Source organism: Hemicordylus capensis, chromosome 2 (assembly GCF_027244095.1).
Source record: "Hemicordylus capensis ecotype Gifberg chromosome 2, rHemCap1.1.pri, whole genome shotgun sequence".
Classification (NCBI taxonomy): Eukaryota; Metazoa; Chordata; class Lepidosauria; order Squamata; family Cordylidae; genus Hemicordylus; species Hemicordylus capensis.
The window spans coordinates 195241922-195265810 of NC_069658.1; the positions used below are offsets into that span (position 1 = coordinate 195241922).

Sequence of the window (23889 nt, forward strand, 5' to 3'; positions counted from 1 at the left end):
CGCTGTGGTGAGGTATTTTTAAGGAGACTGTGGCACAGGCTGCCGCTTTCACAGGGATGTGTTCCTTAGAACAGTGCAACTATGGGGCAGAGCGGGGTGGAGGAGGCTAGCAGGAGGGGCAAGTAGGTCTTGCCTGCCTCCTCTTAAGGGAACCCCTCGCCACTCCCTGGGATGTGCCTGAAGTATTTCATGCACATCCCTAGAGTCAATCATTAGTAAAACAAATGCCCCCCCTTTCAGTTATGTAGCTACAGTTGAACAATGGAGGGGAAATAAGTATCCCTGGGCCCCTGAGAGAGAGGGGGTCCACCTGCCAGGTGACAGCTTACTCTTTGCTTTCTCCCTTGCACCTCTGAAGAAGGTGTAGTGGGGCAGGATTGTCACAACTTGTTCCAGGGCCCACTCCAATCTTGCTCCAATCTTGCTGTGCCCCTGCTCCCTTGCCTTCAAAATAGCCACAAAGTGGAATGGAGATTGTGAATTGTTTAGCACCCTTCGTGCTGATATCCTGGCTTTCTCCATTCTGTCCTGCTGCTGAAAATGAGCCTTTCCTCAGTTTATGATTTTCTTACAAGGCTGCAGCAGGAGCTAGCTTCAGGCTGTGTACCATGTATGTGCAAATTGCAAGAGATGGGTTCCTTGACTTAATGAGCTGGGTGTGGGTGGAGATTAAAAAGATATGGTTGATAAACAAAATAGTGTTATCTTCATTTTACAGATGGAACTGAACTAAAGCCCAGAGTGGTGGAGGGCGGGGAAGATGACATGCTGTGTACAAAATATTTGAGGCAGAGCAAAGACTTGAACTGTAGTGTCCTACATTTTAATAAGTCAGTTCTCACAATTTACCCATGCTCAGTCTTGCTTTTTCTCCTTTTTTGGATGGGAAGGGTAGTGTCCCTTTCCTACCCTTGGGCATTTAAGTTACTGCTTTATATTAATTATAGTGCTGCAGCAAAATGTTGTTAGGGTCATAATTCAAAGTGAAGTACAAGGTTTGGGAGGCAAAGAAGTGTCCTCTGTATGCTTATCTAGCCTTCCATTCATGGAACTGGTTTGGCTCCATTTCCCTCATTTTTGAGCTTAACTGTGCTTCAGGATTGGCTACAAACTACAGTTCTCACATTCTGTCCTCCCCTTCTTCTGAAATTTCACTGTGAGTTCTTGGAGCTATTATTTAGTTTGTATCAGTTCTTCCCCTCCCAGTCCCGCTCAGTACAATTCACATCACACCTGCCCTTTCCTGTAAGATTTCAATGCAAAATCTTACAGATATCAAATTGAAAGCGGCAAAAACCAAACAAAAAAAATCAACCCAGCATGGATCAAGATACCGTGCTCCAGTTGCTGAACATTTCTGGAAACTGGGTGAAAAAGATTGAAAAATAGGTAGCATTTAAGGGGTGTAAATGGTAAGGGTTTCGAGACAGCTTGAATGTTAATGGGTTGTAATCTAGTAGCTAGTCACTTTAAGTGGCGCAGAGGGGAAATGCTTGACTAACAAGCAAGAGGTTGCCGATTTGAATCCCTGCTGCTTCTCTATCAGGCAGCAGTGATATAGGAAGATGCTGAAAGGCATCATCTCATATTGTGGGAGGAGGCAATGGTAAACCCCTCCCATATTCTACTAAAGACACCCACAGGGCTCTGTGGGCGCCAGGAGTCGAAATCGACTTGATGGCACACTTTACCTTTAATCTAATAACTAATTTCTTTCTTTCTTTCTTTCTTTCACTAACACATTTGTATACTGCCCAAAATGCAAGTCTCTGGGTGGTTTACAACAAAATAATAAAAAACAACAAAAAGGTTAAAACTTGCAACAATTTAAAATTTAAAATGTTAAAACTATTAAAAACTATAAGACCTCTTTAACCTATAAGACTGAGGTCAACCCAGGATTTAGCCTATTGGTCTTCAACTGGTGGACAAGGATTCCACTGGTGGATCAGAGTGTGCATATAGATTATTTATGGTTTTCTATAAAAGCACTCAGATATGCATTGCTTTTTGTCTGGCAAGATCCTTCTCATTCAATGAACGTCCTTGAGCAAGTCACTGCCTGTTTTAGTTCCACATTGACAAATAGGAATAATAACCTCAATCTTATCTAGCTCATGTGAGTATTAATGAGATAGGAAAGTAAATTGCTTTATACATATTTATTGTTCTAAATGCCACCCATGTATTCCTTACGGTTCTAGAAGTAAGCTGTAAAAATGCATTCATTAAACAAGGACCTTGCTAGTCTCCTTAGTAGCATCCTTTAGCTATAGGATTCAATCCACTTCTTCCTTTAGCAAGCATAAATTTTGAGGGAAGACAATAGTTTTGTTTGCTGTTTAAGAATACAATGGTGTGTGTGAGAGTGAGAGCGAGAGCATGCCTACATGTGGAGGAGATGGTGGTTTTATCAGGATTCATGTTCTCTTGGGGGTAGAGGGAGTAGAGCAGAGCGTTCTTTTTGGGCTAAATTACAAAGACATTTCCGCTCTACATTCCTCCCCGATTTGTAACCTTTTAAAGGAAGAAAGGATCAGTGTTGATTTAGAAACAAAAAAAACAAAACCCAACATGGGAAATGCTTATGAGCTCCTTCCTAACTTATGGTCAGGCAGTAAAACCTCATGCCCACAGTGCACATCTGTGTCATTTTGGAATAAGCTACTTCGGAAAACAACTCTGGCTTCCTTTGACGCATCTAGCACAGGCCACATTTGGCCACAGGGTCCTAGACTAGATGACTAGTGGCTTGATGCAGTCTGGAAGCTCTGTTTGCTCCTCCTCCATAACTTGAACCTTGGAGATCCGTGCTGTGAGGGCTACTCCTTGATACAGGCCTCATAGACCCAACCATTTCTGACAGTTGTAACAGCTGTATTATTCGCTAGTATATCTCCTGTTTTGTTAACTTGTGTTTAGAGCAAGTATACAGTCAAGCAGGACAGTAGGTATTAAAGGTAAAGTGTGCCATCGAATTGATGTTGACTCCTGGCGCCCACAGAGCCCTGTGGTTTTCTTTTGTAGAATACAGGAGGGGTTGTCTATTGCCATCTTCCACGCAGTATGAGATGATGCCTTTCAGCATCTTCCTATATCACTGCTGCCTGATATAGGTGTTTCCCATAGTCTGGGAAACATACCAGCGGGGATTTGAACTGGCAACCTTGGGCTTGCTAGTCAAGTCATTTCCCCACTGCGCCACTAGGTGGCTCAGTAGGTATTAGTCGCAATTATGGTGCAATTGCTGTGAGGCATGGGGTCAACCCCTGGGAAGGAAGCAATCTGCAATTGGTTAGTGAGCTCCAGTGGAGCCATAGTTCAGTGATGGAGCTCTTGTCCATGCAGAAGACATCAGGTTCTATGGTGTTCGCATTGGAAGGCTTTTGGTAGCATTTGTTGGGAAAGACCCTTGGACCTTGGAGTACTGCAAAAGAACTGGACTAGATGGACCAGTGATTTGACTCAGTATAAGGCAGATTCACATGTGTGATTCACATACTGAGGACCTTCTTCTTCTCTTGGACTCCTTGGTCCCCATTTTGTCTGGAGACTTAGAGCTGACCAGTCCGTTCCAATAGGACCGTGTGGTTCCTTCCTGCAGGATAGGAGCCCTTGAGTGTTTGGAATAAACATGCTTGCATATTTTTATGCAAATTGTACTGGGGGAGTTAATGGTGTAGAGTCTAGATCACTTGGCTATATATATATATATATATATATATATATATATATATATATATATATATATGTATATGGGGGTGGGCAGAATAAAGTGTTTATTATTTATATATTTGCTTTCTTTACTGTCCAGTGAAGATTGCTGTAGTGACATTGGAAAACTGGCTTCTGTATTCCATTAATTATTTCATGCAATTGAGGCCTATCTTCTTCTTTTTTTAAGAGTTGCAGATGCAGTTGAACTGCATGGAACTGAATACACTACCCCCACCCCTGCCACACACACAGAGCACACAAACGTGCACACACGGCACACACTGTCCCAGCTTGAGCTCTACAGCCTCATTTTATGAAGCTTCCAAGTCAGTTTTGATGCCAGATGCTGGGCAAAAAAAGTTGTTTGTATTTTAAATGAGAGTTACAGCAGGCCTATATTTAACATTTTTGGTGGCTGCTTCACTGGCAATTGCAGCCTCTCCCATTGTACCTCCCAGCAAACAGGGTTTCCTCTGCTTGTCTGTGGAAAAGGGGCAAGGAACAGGATAGATTCTGTGGGTATAAAAGACTGATAGCATTCTGCATCAGTTCTACAGACCTTCAAGATTCTATTTCTCTCTTAACATTTAGGAAGGGCTAACATGGTACATCTCCTGAATGCTATTGCTGTCTCATTGAGACTGAAGAGAGCATTACCCTAGACAAGTGAGTCTGCTGGGTGTGGAGTTTCTAGACGAGGGTATTTTTGGGGCTGCGAATGCTCAATAGTTGCAAAGTTATTACTGGAGATTCAGAATACAGATTTCAGTTACCAAGTAGTGCTTCTGTTGCTGTTAAAACCTCTTTTTCAAGCAAATCTTGCAGTGAGTTGCTTGGATAATATGATTCCTGCTGCTCTAGCACCCCAAGCCACTGTACTCCAGCCAGCATTTTTGTTATAGAACATGTGCAGAGTGGGTTGTGGCGTTGGGAGTGTGACTCCTATTGGCCAGTGCCTACAATGAGTTACATATCTGCCCCTGTGACACTCTGCCATCTCCTAAAGTTCCTCCCCTCTTTTAAAAATGCATATACTGTTCCATGGGGACTGGACATTGTGCCATTAATTCTGAATGGAGGCAAGCCTACTGTAACACTAACCAAAAAACACAACACAACTTGCTTTCATGGTTTTTGTCTGGCACCGTGACCCTCCTCAACTTTGGTCTCACACAGCAGTGGTCTGTGCTTTCTGCTGCATTAATTCAGTCTGGGCAGCAGTCAATCAATCAATCAGTCAATCAATCAATCAGTCAATCAATCATCTTTATTATGGTCATAGGCCAGCATAAAATGCAGGGGGTAATTACACAGTACGAAGTATAATGCATTATACATTATGCATTATAATTTAATATACATTAAAAGGCCCAAGGAAAGCACTGAAACACATAAAAGGGCATAAAATAACATTAAAAAGGCATACAAGACATAAAGGTATAAAAGGCATTAAAAAGGATAAAAAGTGGAACAAGAAGGCATAATTGCATAAAAGCCTGTGATAAGTACAGCAAGACTATGTAACTATATATGAAGAGCGCAAAGCTAAAGCACAAAAAAGTGGGAGAAGCACAAGTCTTTCAGATGGTGCGCTCTGTTGGATGAGTGCATTATAGCACTCAAGAGCCAGCAGGAGGTCAGACTAAGTCTGCTTGGCCCCACTGCTTACCAGTGTCTGATGGATTTTGGACACTGCCACACAGAACCTGGCAACGCTGTAGGTAATAATGGGCTTAGAGTATGAAAGCAGCATAGAGACATACGGTAGATGTGGCTTGAATGTCCAGGGTACTTAAGAAAACATAGGAACATAGGAAGCTGCCATATACTGAGTCAGACCATTGGTCTATCTAGCGCAGTCTTGTCTTCACAGATTGGCATTGGCTCCTCCAAGGTTGCAGGCAGGAGTCTCTCTAGCCCTATCTTGAAGAAGCCAGGGAGGGAACTTGAAACCTTCTGCTCTTCCCAGAGTGGCTCCATCCCCTGAGGGGAATATCTTGCAGTGCTCACACATCAAGTCTCCCATTTCTATGCAACCAGGGCAGACCCTGCTTAGCTAAGGGGACAAGTCATGCTTGCTACCACCAGACCAGCTCTCCTCTCTCTCTTTATCTACCCAGAGCAATGGGTGGATAAAGGAAGAGCGAATGTCTCTGTAATACCAACAGTGAAGTAGGGCATGCTTAGTTGTTTCAGTCTTCCCAGAGCTGCAGGGGCATTGTTGCTCTGCAAGCAGGGTCTTCCTGTGTTTTGGGACTTCCAAATGAGTAAGATATGATGCAGGGAGGGTAAATATGTAAGACTTTCATTGATGGAAAGATTTGGGACCTTGCTTAAATCTGTTTGGTGCTCTATATCCATTATATGCTGTTTGATAGAGACTTTGGCCTGATCATAACCCATATTAAGTGGAATCAAGGGGGAAAGGCCCAAGGATGCTATTTTTGTCTCAATTGACCATTTCCATTTAGATTTGGTAATTGTCCCATAAGGTTAAGGGAGCAAGACCAATGAGGTGAAAGGATAGTTTTAGCGAATAGCGCAGAATGGCCACCCACACCCTGGCCTCCACTTTGATCAGGCCTGTCTCCAAGCGCAGCGTGGCGTTAGAGACAGAACTTGGAACTTGAAGGACTGCCCGCAGGAATTTGGATTGCACACTTTCCAGTGGGGGGCAGAAGTCAAGAATTGGGGGCAGTGGGGGAGGAAGTGAGACCTGTTTCTTGCCTTTTTTTTTTTTTAACATAGAACTCAGTGGATTTCTGTCCCTGCTGAATGTAATCCTAATCTTCAAAACTGATGTAAGTTGGGTGTAAATTTCTGCCCCCAATGAGTTGGTAACCTGAAAAAACAGCTTGGAGACATTGTGAATTGCTCAGCTCAGTAGCAGCTAGCTTTTATTATTATTATTATTATTATTATTATTTTTACATTTATATCCCACTCTTCCTCCAAGGAGCCCAGAGTGGTATACTACATACTTGAGTTTCTCTTTCACAACAACCCTGTGAAGTAGGTTAGGCTGAGAGAGAAGTGGCCGGCCCAGAGCCACCCAGCTAGTTTCATGGCTGAATGGGGATTTGAACTCGGGTCTCCCCGGTCCTAGTCCAGCACTCTAACCACTACACCACGCTGGCTCTCTCTTAATGTGATGGCTGAAGAGTGTGTATGTGTCTGTAACGTTTTATTTCCAGTTCTGAAAGGATGGGATATCTGGAGGGCTTTGGTAGCTAGCTTGTCTTGAAGCAGAAAACAGCCCCTTTTCCACCAGTACCACCAGTTGTCCTGAATTAAGCAAATGCGATTCTGCTTGGAATTGCTAGAAAAAGCCTTGGCAGCTGTCTACCCAAAGCTATTTTCTTTGTTGAAATTGACATTTATCTGCTTTTGGGATATGAGTTTCTCTTTTGTTTTTTCCAGAGTTCTTTAACTCTGTAGCAGTATCCTGAACAAGAACAAGAGTCTTTGGTAATTCCGGGGCTTTAGAACTTGGCTCTCCCCGCCCCCACCACCCACCCACAAACAGTGAGTGGGGTTCTTGTGGATAGGAATCTCTGGCTGGCAGTAATCTCCTGTCTCTAGCCATTGGTCCTTTAATCAGCTCTTCCTATGGGGTTGCTCCAGCGGCCCTGTCTCCCCACCCTCCAATTAATCAGGTTTGCTCCCAAGGGCCAGCATCAGCTATCTGACTGCATCCTCCAGCCCTGCCCAGTGACTCAGCCGCTGTGAGATGAATTGCCTATTAATTCACAGCGTTGAAATTGCTTTATTGCATGATGCAGGCTTGTCCCTGGAGGAAGTTTAATCTGCGTCTGGACTGTGAGCCATAAATAATGGGATGCTGGTGCAGTAAAGTATGTTGTGTGGGTTTGCTTTTAACTGCTGCTATTATAAATGTTGCTTCCTATTGCTGCTGTAAAGAGCCCATAGTTCTGTCTGATAAGGTCTGAGAAGACAAAGCATGGTTATCTTTTGTGTGACCTAAGAATTGTTCCTCCTCTTTATAGCTGTTGACTATGGGATTGCCGAATCAGGACACCAGAGGTTGGGATATTACAACACTTTTTATTCAGTTAATTCAATAGCCTGCCCTCTCTGAAGGGCTTGGAGCAAATAACAGGTCTTCACAATCTGAAAAAGACAGACTGGTTCTCCACGAGCAGTGGAATAGGGTGGTAGACTCTTGAGGTGATAGAATGGACTGTACCACTTCAGACTACAGACAAGGGTTAATAATTTTCAGTGCTTCTCTTAATGAAGAATTCCCTGCAGATAGAAAACTAGAATGGAAACAGATTACTGGGTTGGAACCTTCTTGCCTTGTGTTGGACAGAGAGTCTTATGTGCGGGGAGTATTTACAGATTTTATGTTTAGTCTGGACCAGTGTGTTGAAATTATTCTTTAAAAACCAATTAAAAACATATATGTTTAAAGAGGCTTTTTAATGTTTATCTGCTGCTGCTATCTGGTAGGGTCTTTAGTTTTTGTGGTCCTCAGTTTTTAGCTATTTATTAATAATTTTTGATTTGAAAATTTAAAACAATTAAAATTTTAAATGTGGTTTTAGCCTGCTCTTTTAATTTGTTTAACTGTATTAATATTTTATTTTACATTGTATCAATTTGATTAATTTTGTGAGCTGCCCCGAGTAGTAGTTTATTGGAGGGGCGACGTATACATATTTTAAACAAATAAACAGTGTTCCCTGTAACTGGGATTTGCAGCATCCCAAATGGCCTTTGGCTGAGGATTATGGGTGTTGTAGTCATCAACATCTGGGAATCCCTGTTACAGGGGACACTGTTCTGAACTGCTACAGAACACACTGTGCTGCCTAGGCAGACTAGAGACCATAGCTTCCTCCTGTCTCAAAGGTAAAGTGTGCCATCAGTCGATTTCGACTCCTGGTGCCCACAGAGCCCTGTGGTTTTCTTTGGTGGAATACAGGAGGAGTTTACCATTGCCTCCTCCCACTTAGTATAAGATGATGCCTTTCAAAATATCTTCCTGTATTGCTGCTGCCCGATATAGTACCAGTGGGAGTTCGAACCAGCAACCTCCTGCTTCTTAGTCAAGCATTTCCCCACTGCGCCATTTAAGGTGACTCCTGTCTCAAAGGCCACTCCTCTATTAGACAAAGAGAGCTGGGGGAGAGGAGAGCTGGTCTGGTGGTAGCAAGTATGACTTGTCCCCTTAGCTAAGCAGGGTCTGCCCTGGTTGCATATGAATGGGAGACTTGATGTGTGAGCACTGCAAGATATTCCCCTCAGGGGATGAAGCCGCTCTGGGAAGAGCAGAAGGTTTCAAGTTCCTTCCCTGGCTTCTCCAAGATAGGGCTGAGAGAGATTCCTGCCTGCAACCTTGGAGAAGCCGCTGCCAGTCTGTGAAGACAATACTGAGCTAGATAGACCAATGGTCTGACTCAGTATATGGCAGCTTCCTATGTTCCTAAAGAACCTAGGGAAACAAAGGAAGGCATACGAATCAAAATTTAAGGGGGGAAATTAATCCAATTTTGCCTCTCCAATTAATCCAATTCCCTCCCCCTCCCTTCATCACTAGTGCACCTTTCCCTAACTTCATTCTTCTCTGACAAAAGTTCCTTCTGTTTAATAGAATCCCTCCAAATCCTCTTGAATTACTTTCCTGGCTCCTGCATAAAAGAGGACTACAGCTACTTCAATGGAAACTTAAGTACTGGTGACAATGCACCCTTATCTCCTTTAATCCTAACAACCATTCTGTTAGGTAGACTTGGGTTAAGAGATAAAGGTTTGCCCAACTACACCAGTGAGCTTCATGGCCAAGCAGGGATTCACAATCTTCTGCTTGCCCTGTGATTCCCAAACCAATCTGTTCCATCCACTGAATCGCACTGCCTCTTACTGAATAACTAGCTGAAAGTCAGGTATTACACTGGGCCATAGATTGGGGCACAGAGCCATTGGTTTATCTTGGGACTAGTATACATAGCTTTGGCCCTTGTGTTTTTTTCTACCACAGTGGTCAGGGTGGTGGGAATTGTAGTTCAACATCTGCAGCAGAGTCAAAGTTGTGCAGCTCTGGACTAGTATAAGAAGAGCTGGGCAAGTGATGGGGATTCAGAAGAGGGGAGGTGATTGGTGTTGAACTGCTGTTGCAGTTATTTGTTGGTGAGGAGAAGTTCAGCTACCTCTTGATGTGTTTGGAGATGCTGCCTTTTCCATTATGACTTCACTTATGTGTTCCAGAGGTGCATCATGGTATTAAAAATTGGTTCCAGTAGTAAAACCAGCTGAGCCTTGGCTGGAACTGAACGCTGATTATAGCCCTATTCAGAGGCTATTAGGAGGACACTGTACGCAAGTACAGTGTGTAAACAGGGCTAGAAGTCCTACCCTGACCCCATCAGTCATTCACGGCAGCATGCTGCTCACGGTTAAAGGGACGTAGTCTGGATGGCAGATGCCTCTGTGATTGGGAAGGGTGGGCTCTTCAGACAAAAGCCACGGCATGCTGCCATGAATGACTGATGGGGCTGGGGTGGGATTTCCGGCTCCTTTTTACATGCTGTACTTGCATACGACATCTTACTAGTAACGTCTGGCTAGGGCTTATAACTTCCCTTGAGCTCTTTGGTTTGAGTGGAAAAGGCATCTATGTCAGCTTTGCAGATGAGCCCAGATGAGTCCAGAAATAACAGCACCTTCTTGGCTTTGTCTTTCAGTTGACTGATAAGACTGAAGGAAAGGATGGGGCTGTGAGAAGTGGTGAAAAACAAAGAGGGAGGTGAATTTCGAGGTGATGGGAGTATAGGATTCAATCCTGAAGAATAAAATTGTGTTTATGTTTTGATAAGAATATACTTTGGAGGCAAGTTGAAATAAGATCTCTGAACTGTTGACTCAAATCTATTTGCTTTTTCTTTTAAAGACAAATTTATTGAGATTGTACATTTTATATACATTTTGCCAGGGGTTCTTAATAGTTTTGCACCTGTTGATCCTCCAAATCCTCACATATTACCCATGGATCCCCACCCCATTTATATAATAAATTTTCATAAGGCTTCAGTAAAAAAAATGTACTCAGGATAGCTATTTTCAAGCACTTCATTCTGGCTCACGAGCAAGCTAATTAAATTCAGTGCAGCAAAGATATTCCATGGATCATCTGGACCTACCACATGGATCTCAGTTTAACTACCACTTACTAGAATGCTGTAAGACAGATCAGTCGTTATCCCCCATATTATAGATGGGGCACTGAGAGATGGTGTTTTGTGTAAGGCCAGTAAGTATGGTGAGATCTGAAACAGGAACTTCCCTGCTTCATGGCCCTTTCTTCTAACCATTGTGTTATTCGAACTTGGTCAAAAAGGGGATGTGATTTCACTCTACCCTGAGGAGGTTTCTTATCGGGACACTATGATCTTTTTATAGTTCTGTTCTTCAGGAATTCATCTTTTCATTAAGTATCTGCTTGAGACTCTCCTCTGGTTTTGTGTTTCTCACCTATTGCTCTAATAGAGCCAGGGGTAGAATCTAGGCATTCTCTAAGGCTTTTTATTTGCTGGAGTCCATTGAAACTCAACGGGAAAGGCTCAGCTGATTGGAGGCTGAGCAAAAACAAAACAAACCCCCAAAACATCTCCATGGTTCTGGTTCCCACTTGGCTTTGTTCTAATTTCTCTTCCAGCAACGATCCTTTGCTGCACTTCTCTAGCTTTGAAGAGATAGCAATCGAGCCTCCTTTTAAATTGCTGGTACTCTTTTCCCTCTCCAATCTGCTGCTTCAAACGCTAGATTTCAGTCCCTTCTCAGAACTAGAAATATGTCCCAAGAGCTTCTGTTTCCAATCTTCATTGCTTGAACCAGTTGATTGCATTACCTGTAAAGTAAAGTGTACCATCGAGTTGATGTCGATTCCTGGCGACCACAGAGCCAGGTTATCTTTGGTAGAATACAGGAGGGGTTTACCATTGCCATCTCCTGTGCAGTATGAGATGATGCCTTTCAGCATCTTCCTATATCGCTGCTGCCCGATATAGGTGTTTCCCATAGTCTGGGGAACATACCAGCGGGGATTCGAACCAGCAACCTCTGGCTTGCTATGCTTGTCAAATCAATAAAGGTCCACCTGACACTGTCAAGTAAGAGCCCATATAGGAGTCCTACAAGTTTGTGCTGTTCTGGAATAAAAGGATAACCAGGCGGCACTCGGCCGGGCTGGAGACTGGGGCGGGGGGAGAGAGGCGGCGGATCCGGCCCAGCGTGGAGGCCAGGCGAGAAGGCGGTGGCGGCCCGGCCGGAGACTGGGGCGGGGGGGGAGGAGAGGTTGTGGCCCCCCAAAAAGCACAGATGCTCTGTGCGGGGGTCGGCTTGTAACCTTTTAAAATACACTGCACTTAGTTGCATGTCTGGTAACTAAATTTGTATGTCTTGTTTTCATATTTGAAAGGGCCTATAGAGCCAAAAAGATGGAGTTTGGTGGTCTTTTACGGAGCTTTTAATTTTACTGTTTATGCTATCCAGCAATTAAGTCCAGCTGAAACTGTTAGTGAATCATTGCATTTTTTTAAAAAAGTGCCCTCAGCTTTTCTTAATGTATTTAATTTTCAAATGAGCCATAAAATGTATGGCCGCGTATGGAATGCCTTTTGGCTAAGCATAGCTGCTCTCTTTGCTGTGTGATGGCCTCCTCCCTCCCAGCCTCTCGTTCTGCAGTGTTGAGGCTGAGGCAGTTTCATAAGCTCTCCTCACATCTTCCATCTGGAGTGGAAGTAGAGCTGGACACTGCTGGGTTGGAATTCTCCCCTCCAGCTCTTGGAATTTTTCTTCAGAGCATTGATTCCAGTATTAAAATGCAAATCTGATGTGTTTCATACAGCAGTGAGGCAGGAGGCACATTCCTTTTAGAGTAGGTCCAGACTTCCTGGCGTGTGTGAGCGTCTGAATTGCCTCCTGTTGCAAGTCAGATGGCCACAGATGCCTCTTTTGCTTGAAGATGAAAGAAGTGTTTACAGGTCCCATCCAGATATCCCACCCCAGTGAGGATAGAGTCTCTGGGACAGATGTCGTCTCCATTGCATCAATTCTGCTGTCTGCTGAAAAAGGAAAAGGAAAAAAAGAAAACTGCTTCAGCACATACCAGAACCTGAAGCAAAACCTCAACGATTTGGGCCAAAGCCAGTTTTTGGTGTGGTGCACTCTGCATACAGTACTGTTGTTCTAGGAACCCCTCATATATCACAGTGGTGCTGTGAGGGCTGCTTTAGCATGGGTGCATCCCATGGCCTGACATTAGGTGGGTGCCATCTGAATGAGTCGTTGCAGTCATTGCCCAGCCAGGATCAGGAGTTGTGATTGGTTTGGAAAGACCTGCACAGTTGACCCTGTTTATGTTCTGTTGGCATGTAAACACTGCAGCAGTGCAGTGGGAAGGAACCCATGAGAAAAATGCCTTCCATGAGAATTATACTATAATTTATAATCCATGAGATACTGGTAAGAGGTAATTAATATGCAAATGATCCTAGTTTAGGTTAAGAGGCTTGACTGAGATCAGAGGTGGCCAATTGGTAGTCTATGGACAGCATAAGTCCCAGAAACCTGTTCTGTACAGTAACCTGTTCTCTCCACACAGCAGAGGTGCAGATCTCCTCATAAGCATGAGGAGTTTCTCTCATCATAAGTTTCCCTCCTCACTTTACTGGACTCTCCCACCTCCTGCCAAACCTAATAATCCATATCTTCAGTTTTTCTCTCCCCCCCACCACCCCGCCCCGCCCCGCCACATTTGAATGAGGCATTGCTCCTCAGGCATTCCATCTGTCTGTACCTCTGCCACACAGCACGTCACCATGCTTATTCTGGGCTGCCTTGCTGGCCTCCGAGAGTGGTGAAGATGATGGTGACAAGTGGGCAGAAGTGCCTTGGGCTTCCTTCTCTGACCAGCTTTGACAAAGGTGGAAGTTCCTCTGTTTCCTGTTCCATCCTAGCTGAAGCTTGTTTGTGAGGACACCAAGGTGCCTCTGCTTGTGTGCAGCCTTTCCTAGGACTCTGAACATTGCAGTGACGTTATTGCTGAGGAGCTGAACTCCTGAATGAGAAGCTTTTCGAGGTACAGCCTGGACCCTCAAGCTTAGGAAGTGGGCTGTCCCTGGTCTAAGTGGCATTTAGGCACATTTCAGCCCTGTGAACACATAAATTTGCATGCCACATAAATCAATCCCACTGAACAAGAGGATACCTCTTTTCCATCCAGCTGTGTGATAGAATTCTGATTTGTGTTTTCTTTATGAAGGACTAGTGAAGGAGAATTTGGGGAGCTGTTGGAAATGGCCCATGTAATATTAGGATAATAAGACAGATAATAATAGGGCTGTTTAGAGGACCCTAAACAGGGGGAGCCACCTCATGGTGCAGTGGGGAAATGACTTGATTAGCAAGGCAGAGGTTGCCGGTTCGAATGCCTGCTGGTGATTTCCCCAGACTATGGGAAACACCTATATCGGGCAGCAGCGATATAGGAAGATGCTGAAAGGCTTCATCATCTCATACTGCACAAGAGGAGGCAATGGTAAACCCCTCCTGTATTCCACCAAAGACAACCACAGGGCTCTGTGGTCGCCAGGAGTCGACCATGTGTGCTCTTGATTGGCATTTGTGTGTTTGCAAAGATCAAGGTAGGAGTCATTGTATACTCAGCCAGGAGCTAAGATGGGCACTGCCCATCCACATCCTGTGCCCAGCATTTTAATAAGGGGAATTGAAAAGCCACCCTGTCCAGCTCCCGGCTCCCAGATGATCCCTCTCGCCTCCTCCTACTTTGATTCTTGGATTCATACAACTGCTGTTTGGAATCTTGCGCAGCTCTCCTGCTCTTGCTGGGTACTCCTTCAGTCCTGTTTAGGATTGTGTGAACAGCCCTAATGTATCTTACCCCTTCTGTTTTTAATAAATGCAAATACAAGAAGGGGAATGGCCAGTAGCTAGCAGTGGCAAAGAGGAAGAGGCCCTGCCCTTGAAATCCTCATCAGATTTTTAAAGATGTCTTCAGCAAAGGTGCCAGATGGTTCATTTTTCTTGAGCAAGAAATGAAAATGGAGTTTCTTGGGATGCTGCAGAAGCTTCTGGAAGCAGCATAAGAGGCCATGTTCTGCTGCTCGATTAAAGTTTGGTTCTGCTTGATTGCAGCCATACAGATTCCCAGAGCTCCTGGTAACGAGTTGTGTGATGGGAAGGAATGGAAGTGGAGGGAGGGATGAGTCTTGTCAAAGTTATTTCCCTGGTGACTTGAGCCCTGCTCTCTTGCAGCTGCATTTGCTCTGTGCTGTGATAGAAACATTACAGCAGCTTAACAGGGCAGTGTCAGTTTGGTGGTCTTGTCTTCAGGACAAATGGCCCAGTCTAGCTGGCAACTGGTCTTCCCCATTAATTGACAGCTAGGCTCCAGTGAGCACACGGCTCACGATATATCATAGCAAAGGAAGTTGAGTGGTTTGGACTGATGCCGTTTGAAGTGGACCCACAGCGCGCTTCTGCCGAGTTAATTGATTACGCGGACTTGAATTTAAAAAGCCTTGACATTTTATCATGGTCCCTGTCTGCCCCATGGACAAGGCCCTGCAGACAATGATCCAGGTTGCCTGCTTAGTGCTAACAGGCTTTTGATTAGGCTTTTAAGAGCTGTTGGAACATTGGGTCTGAATCATGGGGGTTTACTGAATAACAGCTGAGCTCTCCTGGAGATGGTAGTGGTGCAATGAAATCTTATTAATGGGCTGTAAATGCTCAGATGGAAACTATTTACTTGCTTAGCATTTTTATAGTGTGTGTATTGCTTTTCACATATGTTGATTCACTGCTTCTAACAATAGCCTGCAATGTAGGTTGGCATTATTATTCCCTTCTAATAGGTGAAGAAGGGCTGAGTCTGAGAGTTCCTTGTTTAAGGAAGTGAGATTTGAACTGGGGACTTCCCTGGATCACTGCTCAGTCCAGTATCCACGGTACGACGCTAGAAAAAATGGATGATGATTTGCCTCACTGCAGCATATAAAAGCTCCAGATGAACCTGATGCCCCCAACATAATAGCCCTGTTCAGACATGGGGAATAAGGATGCTGTACATGTGTGTGGCATCCCAGAGCACACCCAGAAGTCCAGCCCCCAATGCTGATGTGCCAGGAAGCATCAGCCTCCCCACGGGCTTCACAGTTATGGCATTTTCCTGAAATAGCAAGCATTGCAGTGGCCGTTTCCGTGATCGCCAGTCTGCCCTATTGCAAGCCTGCCCTATCTTCTGATTGTGGTCTCCCTAACAGAAATTACATATTGGGGCAGGTGTGCTATGATTGATTCCAGAGGTAGTCTGAATCCTATACTCCATCATGGTAGAGTGGGTGCAGCAGGAGACGGTGGGGTGGGGTGGGGTGGTCAGTGATTTTTTTACTTTCTGTTTGTTACAATGGGAGTCTTTGGGGATGACACCACTTTTGGAATTGGTGTGCAAGGTTGTGCTGTTGTTGGTGTATCCTCAGTCTGGAAGGAATATAGAATTTGACTGAGTCAAGTTCTCTCTGATTCACTCATGGCATACCAATGTTTCTGGCCCCATTTGGGACCTTCATTATCTAGAGTTACACTGCTGGTGGAGATATACCATTGTAGTGGACATGGTGGAGGCATATCTCATGTTCCACGGTCAGAAAGAGGCTTATGCCAGATCTTGTGCTACTGAAACTCCTTTTTTTAAAAAGTTATAGGATTGCACCTTTAGTTTTTCTCTAAATGTAAATGATCTCATCTTTCCTCTTTCTCCGCTTGCCTCAACCCAAATGATTCAGGGTTTAAGGAACTCTACTTAGATTTTCCCCATTCTCTCCCTAGCGTGTGTTCCTTCTCCTGTATTTCTTTCTGTTGTGTAAACAGGAGCTAAAGTGGCGAGGTAGATGATTAGAATGCAAGTGAAAGAAGACTCGGTGTGAGTCTGATTGGGCACAACACAGAGCACATTTGAAGACCCATGCTCTGGCAGTGCAGGCGGCAAAGAAGCAGTTCTTTTGTGCCTGTGTTGCTTCCGCAAATTCACATCCAGCTGAGTTGTCTAGGGTTGTGAGGGGGCTAGGTTGTGCCACCCTCCCCCTTGAATTTGAACTTGGAACCATCAGTCACTCACTGTTATGTCTTTAATGACTTTTTTGCTGATAAAATCTCTTGTTTTCGGGCCGAACTGGATTCCACAGTTATGGCAAACTCTATTGTAGAGGTGTCCAGCAACTCCTCTTGTAGGATTAGATTGGATCACTTTCAGTTTGTGACTCCTGAGGATGTGGACAAACTGCTTCGGACTGTGTGCCCTACAACCTGTTCTCTTGACACTTGCCCAACCTGGCTTATTTCATCTGGTAATCATATTATCAGAGAGGGTCTGGTAAATATTATAAAAGCTTCTCTGAGGTAGGGCAGAAAGCCTCCTTGATTTAAGCAGGCTATCATTAAACCTTATTTGAAAAACCTGCATTAGACCACTTGGAGTTGGCTAATTACAAGCCGGTTTCTAATCTTCCATGGTTTGGCAAAGTGATTGAGCGGGTGTTGGCCTCTCAGCTCCAGGCAGTTTTGGATGATGCAGATTATCTAGACCCATTTCAAACTGGTTTCCGTGTGGGCTATGAGGTTGAGACTACCTTGGTTGGTCTGATGCATAATCTCCAGTTGGCTATCGACAGAGGGAGTATGACTATGCTGATCCTTTTGGATCTCTTGGTGGCTTTCAATATCATCAACCATGATATCCTTCTTGATCGCCTGAGGCAGGTGGGATTGGGTGGCACTGTTTTACAGTGGTTCCACTCCTTCCTCTCTGGCAGATTCCAGATGGTGTTGCTTGGAGACTGTTGTTCTGCTAAGCGAGAACTGACATCTGCTAAGCAAGAACTGAGTTCCACAAGGCTCCATACTGTCTCCAATGCCCTTTAACATCTACATGAAACGGCTGGGGGAGATCCTCAGGAGATTTGGTGCTGTGTGTTATCAATAGCTGATGACACCCAGATCTACTTCTCCATGCCGACCTCATCAGAAAATGGCATATTTTCCCTAAATGCCTGCCTGGAGGCAGTAATGGGCAGCATGAGGAATAACTTTTTTGGTTTATGCCAAATAAGATGGAGGTATCTCTATCTGATGGGGAGGGACCGAAGAGGTGGTTTAGATCTGCCTGTTCTGGATGGGGCTACACTCTCCTTGAAAAGATCAGGTATGCAGTTTGGGAGTGCTCCTGGACTCAAAGCTCTCCCTGGTTTCTCAGTTTGAGGTGGTAGCCAGGAGCACTTTTTATCAGCTTCGGCTGATACATCAGCTACGTCCATTTCTAGAGGTGAATGACCTTAAAATAGTGGTACATATGCTGGTAACCTCCAGGCTTGACTATTGTAATGCGCTCTACATGGGGCTGCCTTTGTATGTAGTCCAGAAACTATAATTGCTGCAGAATGTGGCAGCCAGATTGGTCTCTGGGACAACATGAAGCGACCATATAACACCGGTTTTGAAAGAACTGGCTGCCAATATGTTTCTTGGTGAAATACAAAGTGCTGGTTCTTACCTATAAAGCCCTTAACGGCTTGCGTCCAGGCTATTTAAGAGAGTGCCTCCTTTGTCATAAACTCTGCCGCCTTGTACAGTCTTCTGGAGAGGACCGGTTATGGATGCCACTGGCTTGTTCGGTGGTGATCCAGGACTGGGCTTTCTCTGTGGCTGCCCAGGGCTTTGGAATATGCTCCCTGCTGAAATAAGAGCATCTCCTTCTGTTTGTTTTCAGGAAGAACCTCAAGACTCTCCTGTTTTTACAGGCTTTTAATTAGAATTAATTTTTAAAAATTTTAAAACTTGTTTTAATAATTTTATTTTATTATTTTTATTGTCATGTATTTTAATCTTTGACTTTTAAATAATTTACATTTTGTATACCGCCTAGAGATGTACATATCAGATGCTATAGAAATATGATAGACCGATAGATAGATAGATAATCTATTATGTAAATCTTTTTGCACAATACAGTTAGAAAACAACAACTCTCTCCATATATTTTTCTCAATGCATTGCATAATGAAAGGGGAGAAAGTGGAGTCACACTCCCCATCCTCTGCCCCTAGTTTCTTTTTTTAATTACATTTATATCCCGCTCTTCCTCCAAGGAGCCCAGAGCGGTGTACTACATACTTGAGTTTCTCCTCACAACAACCCTGTGAAGTAGGCTAGGCTGAGAGAGAAGTGACTGGCCCAGAGTCACCCAGCAAGTCTCATGGCTGAATGGGGATTTGAACTCGGGTCTCCCCAGTCCTAGTCCAGCACTCTAACCACTACACCACGCTGGCGCTCTCTTTCTCCCCACCCTTTTTGCAGACATGAATCTGAGCAGCTTTTGAGTTCCGTTTTCTGTTTAGTTACAGTTTTTAATTTCAATGAACTAGCTTATTGAAAGCCTAGAGAGGCAACACAGCCTGGATTCTTTCAGGTTAGTTGTAGACAAGCATGCCTGGGTGTTTGGAAGGCCTTGCCCCTTTCTTTTACATTCATTGCTCCTGGAAGGGAATGGAATGGAAGTCTTTACACTAGGGCCTCTAGGGACAAAAAAAGAAGCAGCAGAATTCAGAAGGCAGAAAGGACATGTTTTTAGTAAGCTTATATCTTGTTTCATAATTTGTAATTGAAAATTATAGAGGAGGATCGCTGACATTACTTCTATACAGAGATATTCTCACTGTGATGTTCTCCTGACCATTTCTACTCCCAGGCTTGACTTGCACATCAGTTTCTTCCCTAGTTCTGGAAGGATGTGTATGTTTACATTTTGGGTTTCTGTTGGTTGAGACTGTAGCTTGCTGGTTGTAATTTTTTAAAGAGCAGTTTTTCCTGTATTTTAAGGGATGGGAAAAAGAATGTTCCAATTCTGCAACTTGGAATGATTTCCCCTCTAATGTGCATTATACTATAACCCTTCCTTTTATGCCTTAAAAAAACCCAAGTAGGCATTTTAACCTGATTTAAAACATACTACAGTATTCTTACTGTTTTTATTTTGAATGTTTTTAAAAAACTTTTCAGCAGTGAGCAGGGAGGGAGCCCTGGACGGTCAGATCAGCTGCCCACACGATTGCCGGCTCCGTGATGGAGCCAACGGGGGTTGGGGGGAGTGGGGGCCAATTGGCCCCCGCAAGGTCCAGCATGCCCTGCGTGAGAGCGCAGGGCATGCTGGCGAGACCCCCGGAGCCAGGAGGCGGCTTTTTGCCTCCCCTCCGGAGGTCTTCTCATGAGTAGGAGCCACGCCGCGGCTACTCATGATCTAGAAAACCAGGATTGCGGAGCACTTGCTCCGCAAACCTGGTTTTAGGGCAGGGATTCTTGAGTGGGTTGCCCGCCTTAGAACCACCGGACTCGCAGCCGAGCCCGGTAGTTCTTACAATCTGCAAAAATTGGGCTAGGCTCTCTAGCCCGATTTTTGCAGATCTTGAGAATAGCCCCACTGTCTTATAAATGGTAGAAATCAGTTTTACATCCCAAAAGGAAGAAGATAATTCAAAAGTAGAGTAGGTTATACAGGAGAACCTCAGTATTTGCGGAGTTTCCGTCTCCATCATCATGGAAAATCACAGGTACGAAACCACGAATACTGAATAATTGGGGCAATGGGTTCATGGAAGTTAGGTTTCCAGAAGCCAGAAAATTGCCTGAAAAGCTTGGGGAAGAGGGTTAAAGGGCAAAGTAAAGTGCCCTAAAGTGCCTTTGTGGGCATCCAATGATCTAGCAATGCCCCTCCCCCCAAAGTCAGAAATAGTCCACTTTTTGGTATTTTACTGTGATTTTTCATGGAGTGTTTAAAGTAAAGGAGTCACAAAATGGCCCCATTTAACCAAATGGCATCTGGAAATGACCTCTGTGGTCATTTCCAATTGCCTCTGACCTGCAAATAAGCAAAACTAACCCCTTGTGGGCCATTTCCCCCCCACGTGTGCCGAGGTCGGACTGTGGATATGCGAAATCATGGATGGTGAGTCCAAAAATATGGAGGTTCTCTGTATATTATAGACAAATTACTCATACATCGCGACCATCAAGTATGGGAAATTCAAATAAACGTTGATATTTTTTTGATGGAAATAGGGAGGAGGCAGTGGTAAACCTCTCTTGTATTCTATCAAATACAACCACAGGACTCTGTGATTGCCAGGAGTCGACACCAACTTGACGGCACACTTTATCTTCTAGGGACATGATTAGTGGATGCCATAGCAGCATAATTGTTAATACCTTAGTTCTATATGTGTTGCATTGCAGGATTGGGGTGAGGAATCTAATAACAAAAACTGAGACCAGAGCATTTCTAGGCCATCTTCTGCTGTGGTGGAGGTTTTAATTGGAGACCCTACTCTGGGTGCCTTCACCATTAGAGGTGGCAGGGCCTACTCAGTAGTGACACCCAGGTTATGGAATTCCTTCCCTATAGACATTCATCTGGCATCCACCCTTTCCTCCTTTCGGCAGCAATTTAAAACAGTTATCTGGATAATCATTTGTAGAGGGAGGAGTATAAAGTATTTTGGGTTACCATTTTGCTGCTGTTTCATTATAACTTTTTGATGTGGTATCTCAGTCATTCGATTGTTGTTAAGCTCTTTGTGTTGGCTATCTTGGGAACTTCTAGTAGAAAGGTTGGATATAAATACTTAATATTAATAAATTATTGTAACTAAAATAGCCTGGTTGCTTAACTTGGAAAGCAACTATTTTGAATTTGATTGTTTAAAAAAACAATTATTTAAAGATTCAATATCTACATGGTGTGTGTGTGTGTGTGTGTGTGTGTGTGAGAGAGAGAGAGAGAGAGAGAGAGAGAGAGAGAGTGAGATATGGGGGGTATACATTGCAATCCTGTAGGCCCGTTCACACAACCATATGGGGGTGATTTGATAGGCTGAAGATCTCCTACCCTCCTGCAGACAGACAAGCAGGGTTGCCCTTTGGCTCTGCAAACCCTGCACCCAGATGATTGACACATCTGGGTCTCCATTGCAGGAATAGGGACCTGGGTCCACCGAGGATCAAAAAAATGTGTCTGATAAAACATTGTGCCACCAGTATACTACGAACCTTCAGCATATCATTAGCTGTCCTCTTATTAGCTGAGAAGAAGCAAGAGGCGGGCCAAGCCCTATTGAAGGCATTGTGGGGAAAGGACCATAGAGTGTGTTTTGCAGAGTGGCATATTCACAGATGGAAGCCCCTGTAGCCGCAGTGTCCTACTGTTTTAATGACTGCTGGGTCCCAGGAACAGCTTAAATTGCTGCATGCACCCAGACAACTAAAGGATTTAGGCAGGTGGGCTCTGTTGTCCTCCTACCTATATTTAGAGCAGAGTAGAGGATCTGGGTTACAGAGATTTGGGAAGACTGGGTTGGCAGGATTCCTGTGGCTCCACACAAGCCTGAATACTGGGTTTACTGTCGTCCTACCTTAAAATTGATGGTTGTGAGAACGGCCCCTGTATCTTTTGTAATATAATGCTGGTGCTGACATCAACCATGGTATCTTTCTGGATCTCCTGGGGGAGTTGATGATAGGGGACACTGCTTTGCATTGGTTCTGCTCGTATCTCTTGGGTAGATTCCTGACAATTGCTTCTCAAAATGGGAGCTATTATATGGAGTCCCACAGGGCTCCATTATGTGACCAATGCTTTTTAATATCTACATGAAACCGCTGGGTGAAGTCATCAGGAGATTTGGTGCTGAGTGTTATCAGTCTGCTGATGACACCCAAATCTACTTCTCCTTTTCATCTTCATCATCAGGAAATGGCATTCATTACCTAAATGCCTGCCTACAGGCAGTAATGGGCTGGATGAGGGATAACAAATTGAAACTGAATCCAAGCAAGACTGCTCATTGTAGGGGCTCAGAATTTGAGGGATGAGTTAGACCTTCCTGCGCTGGATGGGGTTGCACTCCCCCGGAGCAGGTACATAGCTTGGGAGTACTGGACCCATGCCTCACCCTGGTATCTCAGATGGAGGCTATGGCCAGGAGTGCTTTCTGTCGGCTTTGGCTGATTCAACAGCTGCGTCCATTCCTTGAAGAGGACGACCTCAAAACAGTGGTGCACCAGTTGGAATATCCTGGCTTGACTATTGCAATGTGCTCTACATGGGGCTGCCTTTGTACGTAGTTCGGAAACTTCAGTTAGTTCAAAATGCGGCAGCCAGATTGGTCTCTGGGGCAACCCGGAGAGACCATATTATGCCTGTTTTGAAACAGTTGCACTGGCTGCCGATAGTTTCTGGGCAAATTACAAAGTGCTGGTTATTACCTTTAAAGCCCTGAACAGCTTAGGTCCGAGTTATCTTAGAGAGTGCCTTCTTCTGCATGATCCCCACTGCATGTTAAGGTTATCTTAAGGTCTTCAGTTACCACCAAAACGTCTGGTGGCGACTCTCTGTGGCTGCTCCTGGGCTGTGGAATGTACTCCCAGCAGAAATCTGTAATCTGAGTTCATTATTGGCCTTCAGAAGAGCCCTTAAGGCCTAACTGTTTGCCCTGGCCTTCCAGTGCTTTTAAACTGTTTCTAAACCGTAAGGGTTTGGCCTGGTTTTCTAGTAAAAACTGTTTTAATTGTTTTAAGAATGGTTTTATGTTGTTTTTACAGTTGTTATGTTGTTTTTACAGATTTTAATAGTTAATTGATTTTCATTTTGTTTTAATGTAAACCGCCCTGATCCATTTTTGGAAGGGCGGCATAGAAATTGAATTTGAGAATCTGATACAAAACAATTTCATGCTGTCCTTCTGCACCTCCCATTTTTTCCCATCCCAAAATAAAATTGAAACTTTAAATTAGGATTTTAATTTTTCCCCTTTCCCCTTTTTATTTCTGCAGCATTATCTAAGGAGGTTGATGTCTATATTGCAACACTTCCAAAGTTGGGGGAACAAGCCTTGGAGAGCCCTACCTCACAAATATTGTGTAAGATCCTTGCTACTGCCCTTCTCTACCTCAGATTTATGCCTCCTAACTTAATTATTTATTTATTTACATTTTATATCCCACTTTTCCTCCAAGGAGCCCAGAGCGGTGTACTACATACTTGAGTTTCTCCTCACAACAACCCTGTGAAGTAGGTTAGGC

General features: G+C 44.2%; 1 protein-coding gene across 6 annotated transcripts in view; it reads left to right on the forward strand.

Moving 5' to 3' along the window:
• The window catches only part of LRP1 (LDL receptor related protein 1), a 452537-nt gene that overhangs the window by 53500 nt on the left and 375148 nt on the right, over window positions 1-23889 (forward strand). For 2 of the 6 annotated variants that reach the window (XM_053288908.1, XM_053288909.1), the window contains exon 3: window positions 23641-23727. The exons of 3 other annotated variants lie outside the window; for them this stretch is intronic. In XM_053288908.1, the coding sequence (XP_053144883.1) occupies window positions 23641-23727 (87 nt within the window). Of the gene's footprint in view, window positions 1-7553; window positions 7572-23640; window positions 23728-23889 lie in introns of those variants that run through there. One more of the 6 variants, XM_053288914.1, reaches the window with a different exon arrangement.